Source organism: Oncorhynchus keta, unplaced genomic scaffold (genome assembly GCF_023373465.1).
Source record: "Oncorhynchus keta strain PuntledgeMale-10-30-2019 unplaced genomic scaffold, Oket_V2 Un_contig_1599_pilon_pilon, whole genome shotgun sequence".
NCBI lineage: Eukaryota > Metazoa > Chordata > Actinopteri > Salmoniformes > Salmonidae > Oncorhynchus > Oncorhynchus keta.
The window spans coordinates 687,901-709,895 of NW_026279648.1; the positions used below are offsets into that span (position 1 = coordinate 687,901).

A 21,995-nucleotide genomic window follows, 5' to 3' on the forward strand; every position below is an offset into this window, starting at 1 on the left:
TCCCGACGATTGATGCTGTTCTGAGGGCGAAAGGGTCTGCAACTCAATATTAGGAAGGTGTTCCAAATGTTTTGTACATTATATTTCCCCCATGTACACAATCAACTAACTCAGTTTCTCATTGACAGGGACACTTGTTTATCTAACTGTAGTAACCATGACGACATTAGCAAACAAAACAGCTGTTTTCTCTCATCACAGGTTCCTTCATATGCTGGATCATACACAAGAAGCTGCCTGATACTCCAACCCAATACCTTTATTTATAGGTGAAGATGCCAGTTTGACAGACATGGGAGGAATGGTGACAGAACACACAACATATAAGCACAATCCTAAATATCAGAATTGTGCCCGGGAAAAAAAATGGGACCTTTTTAAAACAATATGTTGTTAGGTGCAAACACACAAAACAAATTAAAAACCATTTTAAAATAATAAAATTCTCATCCTGCATTTTGTGTTTCTCAAACACTCAGATATTGAAAAACCTAAACACACAAAACAGAAATAATCGATATATAAAATGCACCTGGGGTTGTTATAAGGAGCCTTTCACTCAGTTAAGAAGATTTGTGCTTCAAATACATTCTTCCTCAAAAATCCCTAGAATCCCCTCCCCTCTTAACCATTCATAGGAACACCAAAGTCAATAACATCTACGCTAGTTGAATCTTTCCTCTCCCACCCCCCATATTCCACACTACAGGAATACATGTGTTCTGGCATTAAATGTACAGGTTCTACATTTCTGCACTGTCCAACAAACACAGTTACCAATGCACCTTTTTGAATAAAACAAGAAAAACATTATGGATGCAAGTCTTCCTTCTCTTCATGTAGTGTGTGTGTACTGTACAAGAGTCTGTCTCAGGCAGAGCATAGGACTTCACATTCAGGATGTTGATGGTTAAAAAGAGTTAGCAGTTCCGGGTGAGCAGAGAGAATGTTCTCCATGATAAAAATGATCCAGGAGAGATGCTCAAAGTGATGCACACCTCCCGATCACTTTGATTGTTGTCATTGTGTTCTTCTAGTTTGGGACTACCTGTGTGTCCAGGTAGAGCGATGTTAGGGGTCAAAGAAGACCTTTGACCTCTGAGTGTGTAGCAGTCACAGACAGACTAGTTATTGAAGAACAAGGCCAACCTGAAACAGAGCGACAGAGATAGAAAAATAATTAGAATTGACCGATTTCCCATAATGAAATTCTTTCACAGCACACCCGGGAATACACCCCACCCCCACCCCACCCACACACACACACACACACACACACACACACACACACACACACACCATGTCGGGGTCCATGGGGGGACATTTCCAGTTAAAGAGGTAATACTGCAGGTTGCCGTCTCCGATGCCAAATTTGAGCTTCTCCAGAAACACCTTGTTCTCCATCAGGTCCAGAGCATTAAACACATCAAAGCCTTTCTGTGGGACACACAAACACACACCAATTAGATGGACGTGATCATAGTTGTGTTGAACCTTTGTATTTATGTTGGAAAGAAAGAGTGTGTGTGCAGTACCAGTTTGGCCAGTATGAGAGTGTCATTCATCAGGTCCTGGAGTGGAGTGTGTGTGTGCAGTAGCGTACCAGTTTGGCCAGTATGAGAGTGTCATTCATCAGGTCCTGGAGTGTGTGTGTGTGTGCAGTAGCGTACCAGTTTGGCCAGTATGACAGTGTCATTCATCAGGTCCAGTTTGGTCAGTATGAGAGTGTCATTCATCAGGTCCTGGAGTGTGTGTGTGTGTGCAGTAGCGTACCAGTTTGGCCAGTATGACAGTGTCATTCATCAGGTCCTGGAGTGTGTGTGTGTGTGTGTGTGCAGTAGCGTACCAGTTTCGCCAGTATGAGAGTGTCATTCATCAGGTCCTGGAGTGTGTGTGTGTGTGTGTACCAGTTTGGCCAGTATGTGTCATTCATCAGGTCCTAGCGTACCAGTTTGGCCAGTATGAGAGTGTCATTCATCAGGTCCTGGAGTGGTGTGTGTGTGTGTGTGCAGTAGCGTACCAGTTTGGCCAGTATGAGAGTGTCATTCATCAGGTCCAGTAGTGGAGTGTGTGTGTGTGTGTGCAGTAGCGTACCAGTTTGGCCAGTATGAGAGTGTCATTCATCAGGTCCAGTAGTGGAGTGTGTGTGTGTGTGTGCAGTAGCGTACCAGTTTGGCCAGTATGAGAGTGTCATTCATCAGGTCCAGTTTGGCCAGTACCAGTTTGGCCAGAGAGTGTCATTCATCAGGTCCAGTAGTGGAGTGTGTGTGTGAACGCTGTAGAAGGAGTAAGCAGCCTTTAGACTTCTGTGCTGTGGATGGTGCATCACTGTGGAGGGCAGGGTGTAGAAACTAGTGAAGTCTGTCAACACACCACCAGCACCCTGAGGGTAAACACAGAGTAGCAAATTAAAAGTACTCAGATGTCAGTATCTAATTATATTGAACAAAAATATAAATGCAACAACTCTACTGAGTTACAGTGCATATAAGGAAATCAGTCAATTGAAATAAATTCCTTAGGCCCTAATCTATGTATTTCACATGATTGGGCAGGGGCGCAGCCATAGGCCCGCCCACTGGGAAGCCAGGGCCAGCCAATCAGAGTTTTCCCCCACAAAAGGGCTTTATTACAGTCAGAAATACTCCTCAGTTTCATCAACTGTCCGTGTGGCTGGTCTCAGACAAACCCTGAGGTGAAGAAGCCAGGTGTGGAGGTCCTGGGCTGGCGTGGTTACACGTGGTCTGCGGTTGTGAGGCCAAATTCTCTAAAACGACGTTGAGAGGTGGCTTACGGTAGAGAAATTAACATTCAATTATCTGGCAACTCTGGTGGACATTCCTGCAGTCAGCATGCCAATTGCACACTCCCTCAATGCTTGACATCTGTGGCCTTGTGTTGTGTGACAAAACTGCACCTTTTAGAGTTGCCTTATATTCTCCCCCAGCACAAGGTGCAACTGTGTAATGATCATGCCATTTAATCAGCCTCTTGATATGCTACACCTGTTAGGTGGATGGATTATCTTAGCAAATGAGAAATGCTCTCTAACAGGGATGTAGACAAGTTGGGCACAATGAGAGAAATAAGCATTTTGTGAGTATGGAATATTTCTGTGATCTTTAATTTCAGCTCATGAAAAATGGGACAAACACTTTACATGTTGCATTTATATTTTTGTTCAGTATATCCATCTCATTATCTAATTGAACAGACAAAAAGACAGACCCCTACCTCCACGACAAATGTGTCTATGATGTTGTCCTGAGGGAGGAACCAATGTGCCACCTCCTCCTCGCCCATAGAGGGCGCCAGCTGGAAACGTCTCATGTGTTTCTGCAGCAGCTCCGTCACCTGACGCACGTCACGCCTCTCCATCGCTCGCAAGCCCGGGGTCTTAGTGCTCTACAGAGCCGGAGAGAAAGGGGAGTTATACACATACACCCAACATCACACAGGCCTGTAACCATAAAGCAAAGTTTATTAGCCCCATCAGCTGGGAGAAAAGTGTCTTGCTCAATGTAGGAGAGACGTGATAGATGGTGGAAGTGTAACATTGTGTGTGTTCTTACGTCTGGTAGTCTGTACAATTTCATGGTTCTCTGCAGCGTCATGTTTCTGCTCAGGTGAGAGAATTTCACCTCCACCAGCTTCCTGGGGTTCAGAGAACGATGCCAGTACCTGTTCACAAAACACAACACTCCTGTTACATACTCTAAGTTACAGTCAACTTACTACAGTTAGGCAACTTAAGTTAAGCATTCTATGTATTCTTATTATGTTAGGACAAATTGATGAATTGTGTCTGTGTACCTGCAGGTAGACACAGGTTTGGGTAGAACCACTCCTGCCGTGTAGACGGCCTGGAATATGCCCTCCAAGTTAACCCTTCGTGTGATCTCTCTGATCAGAACTGGAGCCACACGCTTTGAACGCAATTTCTTATGAACACACAGGAAGTTGATCTCAACCATTTTCTTTAAGCTGGAGAGGGAGGGAGGAAAACGTGTGCATCAAGTTCAGCACTGACATGCACCTGTCCACGACGTTGTTGATGTGTGTCCGCTGTGTGGTGAGGGCGTGTGTGGTGAGGGCGTGTGTGGTGAGGGCGTGTGTGGTGAGGGCGTGTGTGGTGAGGGCGTGTGTGGTGAGGGCGTGTGTGGTGAGGGCGTGTGTGGTTAGGGCGTGTGTGTGTGTGTGACTCACGTGTCGTAGATGTGAATATCAGCAGGAATGGCACTGATGAAACCAACCAGTTTCTTATTGGAGGAAACCCTCACCCCACAATGCCACTGGGGCAACCAGCCTGGAGGACGCAACGCCCTGAGAGAGAGAGAAAGAGAGAAGAGAAGGAGAGAGAAAGAAGAGAGAGAGAAAGAATAAGGCGAAAGAAGAGAGAGAAAGAGAGAAGAGAAGGCGAGAGAAGAGAGAAAGAAGAGAGAGAAAGAAGAGAGAGAGAGAAAGAGAGAAGAGAAGGAGAGAGAAAGAAGAGAGAGAGAGAAAGAGAAAAAGGAGAGAGAGGAAGCAGAGTAGTTTAGACAGAGGCCAAACACACAGACAGTTTAACATAATCTAAGTAGAGTATGGATTTGACTTACCATTTGAGAAAGCTGGGTGAGTAATCAAATCTAAACATGTTGTCATCATCCTCCACATAGTTCTCATTCAACAAGGTGTACAACTCCTTCAGCTGAGAGAGAGAAAGAGAGTCTTAGTAAAGTCTTCTGTCTGCACGACTTTGATGTCTGGTGGCAATGAATATAAACTTTTGAACACAAAGAAACATACACACTCACCACGTCAGCGTTGCTGAGGTCCAGCGTGTCCCACATAAAGCCCTGTGGTAGAGAGTAGGGCTCCTGTCTGATGTTGTCCTTATCAGCCTCCATGGGCCCATGGCTGGTTACAACCTCATCTGCCAAAACACAACCAGCCAATCACAACCAACCAGCCAGCCAATCACAACCAGGGGACTTGAGGAAATACAGCCAGTGTGTTTTCTTACTATAACAACGTGCTTAACTTTCTCTGATTGTGGGAGTACTGTATCTGTACATATTTACAGGGCCTATAGAAAGTTTACATCCCCTTGAACTTTTTTTGCGCTACAAAGTGATCTTGAAATAGATGTGTCATTGATCTGTACAAAATACTCAATTCTACACACTTTTAGAAATGAATAAGCATTTTATACTTAAATAGTATTTTCAGACCCCTTGTTTAGACAAGCCTAAATTAGTTCAGAAGTAAAATGTGGCTTAACAAATCACATACGTTATATGGACTCACTGTGTGAAATAATAGGAGTTGACATGATTTTTGAATGAATGACTACTCCTTCCTCTGTCCCCCATACAACATCTGTAAGGTCCCTCAGTGAAGTATTGAATTTCAAGCACAGATTCAACTACAAAGACCAGGAAACTTTTTGAAAGCCTCATAAAGGGCAGTGATTGGTAGATGTGTAACAATAACAAATCAGACATTGAATATATCTTGAAGTATGGTCAAGTTAATAATAATAATAATGCTGTGGATGATGTATTAAACCACCCAGACACATCAAAGATGCAGAAGTCCTTAATTGAGCTGCAGGACAGGAAGGAAACTGCTTAGGGATGTCACAATGAGGCCATTGGTGATTTTAAAACAGCTCTAGAGTTCAATGGCTGTGATGGGAGAAAACTGAGGATGGATCAACAACATTGTAGTGACTCCACAATAATGACCTAAATGACAGAGTGAGGATGGATCAACAACATTGTAGTGACTCCACAATAATGACCTAAATGACAGACTGAGGATGGATCAACAACATTGTAGTGACTCCACAATAATGACCTAAATGACAGACTGAGGATGGATCAACAACATTGTAGTGACTCCACAATAATGACCTAAATGACAGACTGAGGATGGATCAACAACATTGTAGTGACTCCACAATAATGACCTAAATGACAGACTGAGGATGGATCAACAACATTGTAGTGACTCCACAATAATGACCTAAATGACAGACTGAGGATGGATCAACAACATTGTAGTGACTCCACAATAAATAAATGACCAACAAAATGACAGACCTAAATGAGGATGGATCAACAACATTGTAGTGACTCCACAATAATGACCTAAATGACAGAGTGAGGATGGATCAACAACATTGTAGTGACTCCACAATAATGACCTAAATGACAGACTGAGGATGGATCAACAACATTGTAGTGACTCCACAATAATGACCTAAATGACAGAGGGAGGATGGATCAACAACATTGTAGTGACTCCACAATAATGACCTAAATGACAGACTGAGGATGGATCAACAACATTGTAGTGACTCCACAATAATGACCTAAATGACAGAGGGAGGATGGATCAACAACATTGTAGTGACTCCACAATAATGACCTAAATGACAGACTGAGGATGGATCAACAACATTGTAGTGACTCCACAATAATGACCTAAATGACAGACTGAGGATGGATCAACAACATTGTAGTGACTCCACAATAATGACCTAAATGACAGACTGAGGATGGATCAACAACATTGTAGTGACTCCACAATAATGACCTAAATGACAGAGTGAGGATGGATCAACAACATTGTAGTGACTCCACAATAATGACCTAAATGACAGAGTGAGGATGGATCAACAACATTGTAGTGACTCCAATAATGACCTAAATAATGACCTAAATGACAGACTGAGGATGGATCAACAACATTGTAGTGACTCCACAATAATGACCTAAATGACAGACTGAGGATGGATCAACAACATTGTAGTGACTCCACAATAATGACCTAAATGACAGACTGAGGATGGATCAACAACATTGTAGCGACTCCACAATAATGACCTAAATGACAGAGTGAGGATGGATCAACAACATTGTAGTGACTCCACAATAATGACCTAAATGACAGACTGAGGATGGATCAACAACATTGTAGTGACTCCACAATAATGACCTAAATGACAGACTGAGGATGGATCAACAACATTGTAGTGACTCCACAATAATGACCTAAATGACAGACTGAGGATGGATCAACAACATTGTAGTGACTCCACAATAATGACCTAAATGACAGACTGAGGATGGATCAACAACATTGTAGTGACTCCACAATAATGACCTAAATGACAGACTGAGGATGGATCAACAACATTGTAGTGACTCCACAATAATGACCTAAATGACAGAGTGAAAAGAAGAATACAAATATACATAATACAAATATTCCAAAACATACATATGTATTCAACAAGGCACTAAAGTAATACTGCAAAGAAAGCACAGCAAAGGAACACACTTTTTGGCATAAATGCAAAGTCTAATGTTTGGGGCAAATTCAACACAACACTGAGTAACTACCTCCTTATTTTCAAGCATGGTGGTGTCTGCATCATGTTATGGGTATACTTGACATGGGCAAAGACTTCTGTTTCTCCTGAAAAACTCAGGAGGGAGCTAAGCCCAGGCAAAATCCTAGAGGAAAACCTGCTTCAATCTGCTTTACACAAGACACTGGGAAAGGAATTCATCTTTTAGCAGGACAATAACCTACAACACAAAGCCAAATCTACACTGGTATTAATTACCAAGAAGAGAGCAAATGTTCCTGAGTAGCCAAGACAGATTTTCAAGCAGATTTAGGTCAAAACTATGTCAAGACTTGAAAATTGCTGTCTAGCCATGACCCCCAACACCTTGACAGAGCTTGAAGAATGTTGAAAATAAAATTGGAAAATATTGCACAATACAGGTGTGCAAAGCTCTTATGAGACTTACCAAAGAAGACTCACAGCTGTAAATCGCTGCCAAATGTGTTTCTAACATGTATTCACGCAGGGGACTGATTACTAATCTAATCAAAGTATATTAGTATTTCATTTGTTCAGCCCGCCTGGTGTTCAACATTCCCAAGTTCTCCCATGTCACCCCGCACACTCCACTGGCTTCCAGTCGAAGCTCGCATCCACGACAAGACCCTGGTACTTGTCTACGGAGCAGCAAGAGGAACTACCTCTCCTTACCATCAGGCTATGCTCATATCCTACACCTCAACCCGAACACTGTTCTGCCACCTCTGGTCTCTTGTCCCTCCCACCCCACGGGAGGGAAGCTCCCCCTCAGCCCAGTCCAAAAATAAATGCCTCCTTACTAGCTCTGACTAAGCTGATAGTAAGTACATTTTTCCTGAAAATAGCTATGACTGTGATATGTGGTTGTCCCACCCAACTAACTATCTTAAGATGAATGCACTAACTGTAAGTCACTCTGGATAAAAGCATCTGTTAAATTACTAAAATGTACATTTATATGAATATATATATTTTAAAACATTCTTCCACTGAGTATTTAGCATAGATCATAGACATGAAAATCACTAATAAATGAATTTGAATCCCAATTTGTAACTAAATGTAAAGAAATCCAAGGGGGTGTAGACTTTCTATAGGCTCTGAATGTGTAGTTTAGTAAAAGTGTGTGATCAAGTGTGTATGTCTCACTCACTGTGTGTGTGTGTGTGTCTACTCACGGAGTTTAGGTACTGGCTGTGTGTCCCAGAACTGGTACTTGTGTTTGGTGGCCTCGTCGATGCTCTTAGCTGGTCCCTGGCAGGACAGCAACTCCATGGCTCTCTGGATGTCCTGCAGCTTCTGCATGGGCAGCCCTGGGTTCTACACACAGGTGAGAAGGTGAGAAAGTTAGGACGGACGGACAGACAGACAGACAGAATCCCAAATGGACCTCTTACAACCTATGCACTTGTGGAGATCTGAGAGGATTTGATTGGTATATGAAATATGGTGTAACTTCCACTAAGCCTATCTCAGGACAAGGTGGTGCTATTGCCATATTGCTTAAACCTGTCAAATCCAGTCAGATCTCCACAAGTGCATAGGGCTTGATTTGGAATTGGGCCTGAGCAAGAGGGGGAGAGAGAGAGCGGTTAGTCACCTTTATCTCCTGTGAGTCTGAGGCAGAGTCTGACTTGGCCCCTCCAGAGCTCGGCTTCTCTTTCTTTCTCTTCTGTTTCTTCTTCTTCTTCTTAGCCCCCAAGTCTCCCCCCGGACTCCTACACACACAGAGATTTGATAGCTAGCGGGCTACATCTCTGCTCTGGAGTAAAGGTTAGCTGGTACTATTGTCATGCTGAATAATTAAAGTCAGGCTAAAATGGGGCCAGATTATGTACCTCAGTGGGTGTAACCGGAGCAGAGTAGCAATCACTCTGCCTAACAACGTTAGTTCACATACTGTTTTACGTCTAGCCTGCTGCTGTAACGTCAGAGAAGGACAGCCAAGGATATGCGCTGCTGTTAGCTAGCAAATGCGCCAGCAGTATAAAACTAAACATTTAGTTAGATAAATATCCATTTAGCGTATGTCATTCCATTGACAATTGCTTTAAATGCGAACAAGTCAATCCTAAAGGCTACTCGCATGCTAAACTGGCAATTTAACTAGCTGGCCAGTTAGCTTGCAATAACTACACAACGCCTAGCACGCCGAGTCTCATTCATTCAAATGAAAAGCTACTGAGCTAGCTTTCATTTATATGGCTACACTGCCATGACATCCACAAACCAGCAGGATTATAATACACTTGCTACTCAGAGGACGGAATGGGCCATCATCACATAAAAACATTATGTGATAGAATTAACGAACAGGGCATATATGGTCCTTGGTTGTAAAAACACAAACGTTAGATGTATGCGCGAGCTCATTATCCAAAGAAACTCATCCACCCCCTACACAGGACCGAGCCATCGGAGCGTGGACGCGTGCTGCCCCGGACTGCTGCGTTTTGTGTCTGGTTGGTGAAGCCGAGCCTCACCCTTGCATGTGTTCATTCTCCTCCTCGTTATCGCCATCTATTCCGCAGGTGTCCTGGTCGTCCAGCTCCAGGCTCTGCTGACTGGCTGCGGACTCGCTATCTTCCGCCATTATGGATGAAAACCTATATATATATATAAAATATGCTGAATGAACAGGAGACAGGGAGGGATGGGAAAAACAAAGAGGTTAGTCGGAAATAGCGCCATCTGGTGCCCAATCTCCTCACAGCACGTTTGCAGAGCAGTAGGCTAAGTTCCCAAATCACATCGAAACAAGGAGAGATCAGCTATACACTACATTACAAAAAGTATGTGAACACTTGCTCGGCGAACATCTTATTCCAAAAGCATGGACATTAATATGGAGTTGGTCCCCCTTTGTTGCTATAACAGCCTCTACTCTCCTGGTTAGGCTTTCCACTAGATGTTGGAACATCGCTGCAGGGACTTGATTCCATTCAGCCACAAAGGCATTAGTGACGTTAGGCCTGGCTCGTAGTGGTCGTTGCAATTCATCCCAAAGGTGTTCGATGGGGTTGAGGTCAGATGCCCTGTGCAGGCCAGTCAACTTCTTCCACACCAATCTCAAAACATTTCTGTATGGAACTCACTTTGTGCACGAGGGCAATGTCATGCTGAAACAGAAAAGGGCGTTCCTCAAACGGTTGCCACAAAGTTTGAAGCACAGAATCATCTAGAATGTGATTGTATGTTGTAGCGTTAAGACTTCCCTTCTCTGGAACTAAGGGGCCTAGCCTGAACCATGAAAAACCACCCCAGACCCGTATTCCTTCTCCACCAAACTTTACAGTTGACAAAGCATCCGGGCAGGTAGCGTTCTTCTCCTGGCATCTGCAAACCCAGATTTGTCTGTCGGACTGCCAGATGGTGAAGCGTGATTCATCACTCCAGAGAGCACGTTTCCACTGCTCCAGAGTCCAATGGCGGTGAGCTTTACACCACTCTAGCCAACACTTGGCATTGCGCATGGTGATCTTAGGCTTGTATGCGGCTGCTCGGCCATGGAAACCCAGGTCCGGACGAACAGTTATTGTGCTGACGTTGCTTGCAGAGGCAGTTTGGAACTTGGTAGTGAGTGTTGCAACCAAGGAAAGACACTCTTCAGTAATCCAGTTCTTTGAGCTTGTGTTGCCTACCATTTCGTGACTGAGCCGTTGTTGCTCCTAGATGTTTTGTTTTCACTTCACAATAACAGCACATATAGTTGACCGGGGCAGGTCTAGCAGGACAGAAATTTGACGAACTGACTTGTTGGAAAGGTGGCATCCTATGACAGTGCCATGTTGAAAGTCACTGAGCTATTCAGTAAGGCCATTCTACTGCCAATGTTTGTTTATGGAGATTGCATGGCTGTGTGCTCGATTGTATACACCTGTCAGCAACGGGTGTGGCTGAAATTGCCAAATCCACTAATTTGAATGGGTGTTCAAACTTTTGTATATACGGTATATATTCCCCACCTCTTTAAGGAATACCTAGGATAGGATAAAGTAATCCTTCTCACCCCCCTTAAAAGATTTAGATGCACTATTGTAAAGTGGCTGTTCCACTCGATGTCATAAGGTGAATGCACCAATTTGTAAGTCGCTCTGGATAAGAGCGTCTGCTAAATGACTTAAATGTAAAATGTACCAAGAAACAGTTTAGACACATCTACTCATTCAATAATTTTTCTTTATTTTTACTATTTTCTACATTGTAGAATATTAGTGAAGACATAACTATGAAATAACACATATGGAATTATGTAGTAACCAAATAATTTTTAAACAAAAAAAAAAAAACTTTATATTTGAGATTCTTCAAAGTAGCCACCCGTTGCCTTGATGACAGCTTTGCACACTCTTGGCATTCACTCAACCAACTTCATGAGGAATGCTTTTCCAACAGTCTTGAAGGAGTTCCCACATATGCTGAGCACTTGTCAGCTGCTTTTCCTTCCCTCTACAGTCCAACTCTTCCCAAACAATCTCATTTGGGTTGAGGCCGGGTGATTGTGGAGGCCAGGTCATCTGATACAGCACTCCATCACTCTCCTTGGTCAAATAGCCCTTACACAGCCCGGAAGTGTGTTTTGGGTCATTGTCCTGTTGAAAAACAAATGATAATTTCACTAAGCGCAACCCAGATGGGATGGCGTATTGCTGCAGAATAGTGTGGTAGTCATGCTGGTTAAGTGTGCCTTGAATTCTAAATAAATTACAGTGTCACCAGCAAAGCACCATCACACCTCCTCCTCCATACTTCACAGTGGGAACTGTGATCTCCATCCGTTCACCTACTCTGTGTCTCACAAAGACACGACGGTTGGAACCAAAAATCTCAAATTTGGACTCGTCATATCAAAGGACCAATTTCCACCGATCTAATGTCCATTGCTTGTGTTTCTTGGCCCAAGGAAGTCTCTTCTTATTGGTGTCCTTTAGTAGTGGTTTCTTTGCAGCAATTGGACGAGGATGGCCTGATTCACGCAGTCTCCTCTGAACAGCTGATGTTGAGATGTGTCTGTTACTTGAACTCTGTGAAGCATTTATTTTGGCTGCAATCCAAGGTGCAGTTAACTCTAATGAATGTATTCTCTGCAGCAGAGGTAACTCAATCTTCCTTTCCTGTGGTGGTCCTCATAAGAGCTAGTTTCATCATAGTGCTTGATGGTTTTTGTGACTGAAATGTTCCAGATTGACTGACCTTCATGTCTTAAAATAATGATGGACAGTTGTTTCTCTGCTTATTTCATCTGTTCTTTCCATAATATGGACTTGGTCTTTTACCAAATAGGGCTATCTTCTGTATACCACCCCTACCTTTTAACAAGGCACACATGTTAATGGAAATGCATTCCAGGTGACTACCTCATGAAGCTGGTTGAGAGAATGCCAAGTGTAACAGGCCGGCTCATAGCCTGTGGCAAAAATGAGGGGACGCGAACAACAGGTATAGGCCAATCAAAAAGGTTCTTTATTGTAAACCAAAACGATTAACTTTAAACAAAGAAAAGGGAATGAGGTGTGAAAGTATCATAATATAAGGTGTATGTATATAAAGTGCAGGGATGCGTGAATCTGTGTGTGTGAATGACTGAGTGAAAACTATGCAAAACTACAAAGGAACAAACAAAACAGGATCATACCTGGAGGAGCAGAGAGAGAGAGATTAGTGAAACAGCAGGTTAAATACCCTGAGCCCCAATCACTAACGACCCTCCTCTGCCTGCAGGAGGAACCGCCCCTGGACTGCAGAGGGGCCGTGTGCAAAGCTGTCATCAAGGCAAAGGGTGGCTACTTTGAAGAATGTCAAATATAAAATATTTTTATTTGTTTCATTTTTTTTGGTTACTACATGATTCCATGTGTTTTGACATCTTCACTATTATTCTACAATGTAGAAAATAGTAAAAATAAAGAAAAACTCTTGAATGAGTAGGTGTGTCCAAACTTTGGACTGGTACTGTATAGCGTAGATCAAACATTTCCATCGTATATTAAAAAAATAACATCAACATTGCCACGCTATGGAGCGCGTCTGTCAGCTACTGAATTCAGGGGGAAACGGCTGAGCTGCAGGTTCTCTGGCCATTATGTCCCGATGGAGGGTTGATATGCTGCTCCATTAAATCCGCCCGTTAGTAACCGGTAAGGCCTTGAGGGGGGAGTCAGGCTCTCCCAGTCAGCAAGATGTTGATTGATTTCCTGTCTATATACAGATCTGTCAAAAGGAGCATGAAATATGACAAGCCTAATGGAAACTGATAGGTCAACCATAAGGGAATGAAAAGCTTTACCATAAGCTGTCAATCTCTCTCTCTGAACCTGTGTGGTTCAGTAATGTAGAACATGTAGCCATGACTACTGCTTTAGTTATCAGATACATTAACGTGAACCATGCATCTGGATACAGTCTAACCCTGAAGCTTGCACACATTTGACATTGATCTACAGAGGATGACTCAATTATGTTCTACTTACTTTACTACACCAAAACTTGCTCTATAGTCTCTAGACTAGTGCTAAACCATACACAGAAGATGCAGAAGTCCAGTTTGTCTCTTTATTCAGAATAATAAGCGTAAATTATAATACAAGCAACCAGTTAAGACATTCAGAATGGATGGAACAGTAACATACAGTACTCTCCCAGAGTGGTTACTGGGAGTACAGAGCGAGAGAGAGAGGATGAGGGGTCATTCACAACACTAGCTCACATGTCAACATGTAAAGGAGAGAACTATATACACTGTAATGCCTTAGATGTCATATGCTGTCACACACACACACGACCTGCAGTATATTGTCTGCACGCACAGATATGAACACTCAGGCACATGCTTGTGCAGAAAGACATGAGTACAGACAGAGACGGGCCCACACACTGGCACACAGAGGCAGATGCAAAAGTCAATAAACAATCTAGCCACGGTCACACAGCATCCTCCCTTTGTGACTGAGGAGAGGAGAGAGGGGGTTGCTGCATGCTGTCTGCCAGGGACAGAGGGAGGAGAGGAGAGAGGGGGTTGCTGCATGCTGTCTGCCAGGGACAGAGGGAGGAGAGGAGAGAGGGGGTTGCTGCATGCTGTCTGCCAGGGACAGAGGGAGGAGAGGAGAGAGGGGGTTGCTGCATGCTGTCTGCCAGGGACAGAGGGAGGAGAGGAGAGACGGGGTTGCTGCATGCTGTCTGCCAGGGACAGAGGGAGGAGAGGAGAGGAGAGAGGGGGTTGCTGCATGCTGTCTGCCAGGGACCAGGGACAGAGGGACAGAGGGAGGAGAGGAGAGAGGGGCTGTCTGCCAGGGACAGAGGGAGGAGAGGAGAGAGGGGGTTGCTGCATGCCGTCTGCCAGGGACAGAGGGAGGAGAGGAGAGAGGGGGTTGCTGCATGCTGTCTGCCAGGGACAGAGGGAGGAGAGGAGAGAGGGGGTTGCTGCATGCTGTCTGCCAGGGACAGAGGGAGGAGAGGAGAGGGGGTTGCTGCATGCTGTCTGCCAGGGACAGAGGGAGGAGAGGAGAGAGGGGGTTGCTGCATGCTGTCTGCCAGGGACAGAGGGAGGAGAGGAGAGAGGGGGTTGCTGCATGCCGTCTGCCAGGGACAGAGGGAGGAGAGGAGAGGGGGTTGCTGCATGACCTGTCTGCCAGGGACAGAGGGAGGAGAGGAGAGAGGGGGTTGCTGCATGCTGTCTGCCAGGGACAGAGGGAGGAGAGGAGAGAGGGGGTTGCTGCATGCCGTCTGCCAGGGACAGAGGGAGGAGAGGAGAGAGGGGGTTGCTGCATGCTGTCTGCCAGGGACAGAGGGAGGAGAGGAGAGACGGGGTTGCTGCATGCCGTCTGCCAGGGACAGAGGGAGGAGAGGAGAGAGGGGGTTGCTGCATGCCGTCTGCCAGGGACAGAGGGAGGAGAGGAGAGAGGGGGGTTGCTGCATGCTGTCTGCCAGGGACAGAGGGAGGAGAGGAGAGAGGGGGTTGCTGCATGCTGTCTGCCAGGGACAGAGGGAGGAGAGGAGAGAGGGGGTTGCTGCATGCCGTCTGCCAGGGACAGAGGGAGGAGAGGAGAGAGGGGGTTGCTGCATGCTGTCTGCCAGGGACAGAGGGAGGAGAGGAGAGAGGGATGAGGTAGTGGAGGGTTAGAGCTCAACAGGGGAGAGGAGAAATAAATAGCTAGCTGAACTGATCAACTGATGTGTACGAGTCAACTTGTTCAAAGGCACTTGGAAAACGAGGAAGTCGATTATAGTGGTTTCCAAACGTCAGGATGCGGTTTGGTTTCAGAGAAAAGGCTTGGGTGTGTGTCTGTTAAAACTCTGTACTTACAGTAAGGGAAAAAAAACGATAAAACATATCTGAGTAGAAAATAGCATAAACATATTTGAGTAAAATAGGTTGGCAACTAAAATCACAGAGTACTTACAATTACAAAACAAGGCATCTCAAGCAACTGTATAAAAGTGATGCATAGCCAGCCGTTCAGAGCAAAGTATGCCGAAGTCAGTGGTTCAACACACAAACTGCCCCCTCTGTCACCAACAGAGGGGGCTGTATCCCATAATCTGATTCACCAGTCGTGTGGATGGGAAACTGAAGTTACACACACTAATCTAAGGTGCCCTAACGTTGGAAAATGGAAACCTAAAAAAATAACAAAACAAAATATGTTTTAGTGTCACATACACTGGATAGATGCAGCCATAGTAGTACGGCGCCCCTGGAGCAAATCAGGGTTAAATGCCTTGCTCAAGGGCACATCGACAGATTTTTCACCGTCTTGGTTTTGGGTATTCGAACCAGCGATCTTTGCGTTACTGGCCCACCGCTCTAACTGCTAGGCTACCTGCTGCTCAGGTTAAGACTTGTGGGGGGAAAACTGATCGTAGATCTGTGCCTCTGGGCAGCATTATACATTAGAGTAGCTTCCTTTCCTGCTGTATGTATATCCTGTCCTAGTTACTGATCTGAAAACACTACTACTCCTTCTACCTAGACTTGCCAGTAGACATTCGCCATATTGCTTTTACTTGTCCGATGCTTTTCAGATCAGTGGACTGAAGCAGATAAGGCTGAGGAAAGGAGGCTGCTGCTAAGTATTGAAACACACATGGTCTGTCTCTACTTTATTCCACAGCCCCTTTTTGCTGACACAGCTAATTTACTAAAGGCATAGCAGTTGTGCATTGCATGTTCATGACATTGTTAAGTTTATTTTTAGTTCAGGAGTTCATCTGTATCACTCAGACAAAGTCTCTATGGCATGTCTAGTCAGTGGCCTGTCCATGTAGTGTGGGGCTATGATGATACACAGGAAGGATTAGACATTAGAATGTATGGAGATCCAACTGTTCCAATCGTTTCCATTCACTGACAGTTCCATTTAGCTCCCAGTGCAGATGTACTTCCTTCTTCATATCACTCTGGGGTGGGGTGGTGGGAGGGGAAGTAAGGTCATTTGAGGTTAAAGACTGCCAGTAGGGGGCGCTCCTCCCGCTTCTGCCAGGGGCTCTTCTTCTCCTCCTCTCCGTGGTCGTCAGGGGCAACAGACAATAGGGCCATCTGGTCATGCTCAGTCCTGAAGACAACGCCCTTTGTCTCTGTGAGTGGGGGTGGAGAGGAGGAGGATGAGGATGAGGGGGAGGAGAGGGGTGAAGGAGCCTCTTCCTGTATCATCCCCTCTCCTCTGTGTTCCTCTTCCTCTCCTCTGTCCTCCTCCTCTTCCTCTACTTGTTGATGTCCCTGTGTGTTCTGCAACCCTGGACCTAAAGGGCTGTCCTGGGGGCTACACTCAGGAGTCTCCCCCTCCAGGTCATCCACATATACCAGCTGGGTGTAGGCCATGGCAGGAGGGCCACTCTTTGTCCTCCCCCTCTCTCTGTCTTTCTCTCTTTCCCTCTCTCCTACCTTCCTCTCTACCTCCCTCCCCCTCCGCCCTGCTCTGGGCTCATTCAGGTCCACCCCGGAGTCCAGACTTGCGTCGTTTCCGTTGACATGTCTACCACCATTGTTGTTACCATGGCTACCTCCTCCACCTGGATTCCCCTTGGCTTGCCCAGCCCGCTGCAAGTCTATGTAAGAGTGTCTTATGGCGTTAGACCGACCGTCCAATGAGACGAACCAGGCGCGCGGGTGTGTGAGGGGCTTCCCTCCCCGCAGTTCCATCAGTTTCCTCTCAGCCAATAGCGTGTCCTCGCCGTTCATTTGCATAATACCTGCCTCCCCAAGTGCTGTCGGGATAGACAGGGACTCTGATAGGCTGCTCCACTCCCCTTGCCCCTCTCCTTGTCCCTGGTTGGCTGAGGCGATAGCATAATCGGCGTGTGTTTGCCCCAGGGGCTGCTGGGAGTGTGAGGCGTTGAGCTCAGCCTGGATGGTCTCCAGGTCACTCTGCTGGTCAGTCTGTAAGAACAGGGCCTGGCCACACAGCGGGTGCTCCCCCGGCAGGCGCATGTAGTGGGCTGGGATCACCAGGGTGGGCCGGATCCTCCTGGGGTAACCGTCTCCTCCACTCAGCAGGTCCACGGAGCCACAGCACAACAGCTGGCCCGGCCTGGGGAGGGAGAGGGGCAGGGAGCCCAGGTGGTCCACAGACCGGGACAGGAGGTAGTCTGGGGGTCTGCGCTCACACCCCTCCCCTCTAATAGGGGAGACAGGTGGGGAGCAGGGCGAGGTAGCCTCACGCACACTAGTCCCGCCCTCCCCAACACCACTCAATTGACTTGCTGACGCCTGCACCTGATTTGAGGAGGAAAGTCTATCTGGGAGCTGATTGATGGATGAGCAGATAGAGGTGTATGATTGGCGGTAGCCGGCATCCGTCCCGGCGGAGAGGGCTGACTTAAACGGGAACGTCTCCACAGACTGACGGTAGTCTCTGCTGCGCGGTGTCAGGTTGCCTAGCGACGAGCCATGACGACTTCGGCTGTGGTTTCCTAGCGACATGTGACTGTGGTTGCCATGGGAGACCAGGTCATGGCGATCGTAGGAGGAGGGTTTTAGCATGGGCGTGGTCATGTCGGGTTCTGCTGTCGTAGAGACCAGCTCCAAATGAACCTAGAGATGTGAAAAGGTTTTAGTGTCAGTTTCACAGACAGTAGCGCTATGCCATTATCTAACATGCTCTTCAAACAGAATACACAGAACACACAGGGAACAATACCATCAATACACACTAACACAAAAGTGAAACAACTCAACAGAATATTAGCTGTGATTATAACAATAGAAAGTGCACTGGCAGTTCCAAAGTGCAGTGGCAGTTCCAAAGTGCAGTGGCAGTTCCAAAGTGCAGTGGCAGTTCCAAAGTGCAGTGGCAAAGTGCAGTGGCAAAGTGCAGTGGCTAAGTGCAGTGGCAGTTCCAAAGTGCAGTGGCAAAGTGCAGTTCCAAAGTGCAGTGGCAAAGGGAGAAAGCATGTTAGTATGAAGAGACCAGTGGTCCCTGGCCTGGATGTTGACTGACCTCGCTGCTGATGAGGTGGGACATGGAGGTGGACTGGTCTCTCTTACTGCCCTCCAGACCAGATGACAGAGTCAGCTTCCGCTGGGACAGACGAGGCTTCACACAACCACGCCTGGAAAGAGACAGAGACAGGGAGATAGTGAGGGAGAGACAGGGAGAGAGAGATAGTGAGAGATGGGGAGAGGAAAGAGAAGACAGTCCTGTTGAAACTCAAGACTACGTCACTGACGCACAAGACACACTTATGACAGTCAGCAGGGAAGTCCATTGATCCAGACAGACCTGCAGTAGTACAGTAGTAGACAGAGCAGGCAGAGGAGGATGACAGCCATGCCTCCCAGTATGGCCAATAGGAAGACTGTGTGGTACGTACTGATGTCCTTTGCCACCATCGGACCTGCATAAACAGACACAGTCCTTTTTTTTTAAAGGTTCACAGAGGAAGTTTTACCTGTTTTAAATGTGTGTTGGTACCTGTGTCTAGTGGGGACATAGTGTGTGTTGGTACCTGTGTCTAGTGGGGACATGGTGTGTGTTGGTACCTGTGTCTAGTGGGGACATGGTGTGTGTTGGTACCTGTGTCTAGTGGGGACATGGTGTGTGTTGGTACCTGTGTCTAGTGGGGACGTGGTGTGTGTTGGTACCTGTGTCTAGTGGGGACATGGTGTGTGTTGGTACCTGTGTCTAGTGGGGACGTGGTGTGTGTTGGTACCTGTGTCTAGTGGGGACATGGTGTGTGTTGGTACCTGTGTCTAGTGGGGACATGGTGTGTGTTGGTACCTGTGTCTAGTGGGGACATGGTGTGTGTTGGTACCTGTGTCTAGTGGGGACATGGTGCGTGTTGGTACCTGTGTCTAGTGGGGACATGGTGTGTGTTGGTACCTGTGTCTAGTGGGGACATGGTGTGTGTTGGTACCTGTGTCTAGTGGGGACGTGGTGTGTGTTGGTACCTGTGTCTAGTGGGGACGTGGTGTGTGTTGGTACCTGTGTCTAGTGGGGACATGGTGTGTGTTGGTACCTGTGTCTAGTGGGGACGTGGTGTGTGTTGGTACCTGTGTCTAGTGGGGACGTGGTGTGTGTTGGTACCTGTGTCTAGTGGGGACATGGTGTGTGTTGGTACCTGTGTCTAGTGGGGACGTGGTGTGTGTTGGTACCTGTGTCTAGTGGGGACGTGGTGCGTGTTGGTACCTGTGTCTAGTGGGGACATGGTGCATGTTGGTACCTGTGTCTAGTGGGGACGTGGTGTGTGTTGGTACCTGTGTCTAGTGGGGACGTGGTGTGTGTTGGTACCTGTGTCTAGTGGGGACATGGTGTGTGTTGGTACCTGTGTCTAGTGGGGACATAGTGTGTGTTGGTACCTGTGTCTAGTGGGGACATAGTGTGTGTTGGTACCTGTGTCTAGTGGGGACATGGTGCATGTTGGTACCTGTGTCTAGTGGGGACATAGTGTGTGTTGGTACCTGTGTCTAGTGGGGACATAGTGTGTGTTGGTACCTGTGTCTAGTGGGGACGTGGTGTGTGTTGGTACCTGTGTCTAGTGGGGACGTGGTGTGTGTTGGTACCTGTGTCTAGTGGGGACATGGTGTGTGTTGGTACCTGTGTCTAGTGGGGACGTGGTGTGTGTTGGTACCTGTGTCTAGTGGGGACGTGGTGTGTGTTGGTACCTGTGTCTAGTGGGGACGTGGTGTGTGTTGGTACCTGTGTCTAGTGGGGACATGGTGCGTGTTGGTACCTGTGTCTAGTGGGGACATGGTGCGTGTTGGTACCTGTGTCTAGTGGGGACATGGTGTGTGTTGGTACCTGTGTCTAGTGGGGACATGGTGTGTGTTGGTACTTGTGTCTAGTGGGGACATGGTGTGTGTTGGTACTTGTGTCTAGTGGGGACATGGTGTGTGTTGGTACCTGTGTCTAGTGGGGACATGGCAGCCACCCAGTATCCCAGCTGAGGGGCGATGTAGGTTAGGCTGAGCTGGTCTCCCTCCCTCTGGACATAGCCCAGACTGCTCTTCAACCAGGCCCCTACAAACACAGAGAGAGTTAGAGATATACTCTTCAAACACAGTAAATTAGTGTAAAGCTTTTGGCCTCGTCACTGTGCTGCTGCAGTTCTCCAGCCAACCACTGGGAGGCAGCAGACTCACAGTGACACAGTCATAACTCACACTGGCCAGGAGCCATATGAGCTAGAATCATCATAACATAGTCAGACACAGTCATTGTGTAAGATGATGTAACACGACCTGGACAACAGTTTTTATTTCGTCACCATTCGTATGATAACGATTTGTGGTATGTAGGCTGAACCAAGATCTGTGTATGAGAGGGGCTATGACAGTGCAGCAGTGGTCTCTGCAGCGGATTCTCTGTCTATTATAGATGCTCTGATGCAACCCAATTAGAAGGGAAGAACTAATGTACAGGGAGGGGGAAAGAGAAACAAGAGAAGGAGAGAAATGCCTGTGACTCAGCATCTTTATGAAACGCTTCGCCTCCCTCCCTCCCTCCCTCACATACACAGTGTCATCGATCCCCATGGACCAAGCACAGCTAAGCACAGAAACAGCCCAACCCAGCACAGCCCTGTCCTCTTGAGGAGTCAACTCTCACTGGATGACCTTTTACATCAGTGTATTGTATCCTCTGGCTGGAAGGCATCACACATATACACACACAAACACACGCAAGCATGCACACAGAGTCAATACTGGTCGCCTTTACATTAGTACTAGTCCTTTGTGAGAGTTTGTAGGAACGTCATCATGAATTCTGTTCAGATGTGAACTGGATGGTATTGACATCATTAACTCCTCTCTGTAATGTATAGACACCATTAACTCCTCTCTGTAATGTATTGACATCATTAACTCCTCTCTGTAATGTATTGACATCATTAACTCCTCTCTGTAATGTATTGACATCATTACATCCTCTCTGTAATGTATTGAGTCTGGATGGTAATTACATCATTAACTCCTCTCTGTAATGTATAGACACCATTAACTCCTCTCTGTAATGTATTGACATCATTAACTCCTCTCTAATGTATTGACATCATTAACTCCTCTCTGTAATGTATTGACATCATTAACTCCTCTCTGTAATGTATTGACATCATTAACTCCTCTCTGTAATGTATTGACATCATTAACTCCTCTCTGTAATGTATTGAGTCTGGATGG

General features: G+C 46.3%; 2 protein-coding genes and 1 long non-coding RNA gene across 3 annotated transcripts in view; all 3 read right to left on the minus strand.

Annotated features, from left to right (window-relative positions):
• Nucleotides 1-238: 238 nt before the first annotated feature.
• On the minus strand, nt 239-11,072 carry LOC118367938 (glycylpeptide N-tetradecanoyltransferase 2). Its single transcript, XM_052502702.1, has 13 exons — nt 9,865-11,072; nt 8,982-9,099; nt 8,560-8,701; nt 4,797-4,915; nt 4,599-4,690; nt 4,207-4,323; nt 3,814-3,984; nt 3,573-3,681; nt 3,235-3,405; nt 2,278-2,383; nt 2,095-2,156; nt 1,300-1,437; nt 239-1,149 (listed from the first exon to the last, which is right to left on the minus strand). Exons 1-13 carry the CDS (start codon nt 9,972-9,974, stop codon nt 1,129-1,131), a joined length of 1,476 nt encoding a protein of 491 aa, XP_052358662.1. The 5' UTR covers nt 9,975-11,072; the 3' UTR covers nt 239-1,128.
• A 2,847-nt stretch (nt 11,073-13,919) lies between these two features.
• Nucleotides 13,920-21,995, minus strand: part of fam171a1 (family with sequence similarity 171 member A1) — a 50,127-nt gene continuing 42,051 nt past the window's right edge. The window contains exons 6-10 of the mRNA XM_052502703.1: nt 20,719-20,835; nt 19,099-19,213; nt 18,817-18,928; nt 15,002-18,410; nt 13,920-14,607 (exon numbers count right to left, since the gene is read on the minus strand). Of these exons, the coding sequence (XP_052358663.1) occupies nt 16,809-18,410; nt 18,817-18,928; nt 19,099-19,213; nt 20,719-20,835 (1,946 nt within the window). The 3' untranslated portion in view covers nt 13,920-14,607; nt 15,002-16,808. The remainder of the gene's footprint in view (nt 14,608-15,001; nt 18,411-18,816; nt 18,929-19,098; nt 19,214-20,718; nt 20,836-21,995) is intronic.
• LOC127919202 (uncharacterized) lies at nt 19,773-20,167 on the minus strand. Its single transcript, XR_008102163.1, has 3 exons — nt 20,039-20,167; nt 19,937-20,004; nt 19,773-19,800 (listed from the first exon to the last, which is right to left on the minus strand). It is a non-coding gene; the product is annotated as an uncharacterized LOC127919202 (long non-coding RNA).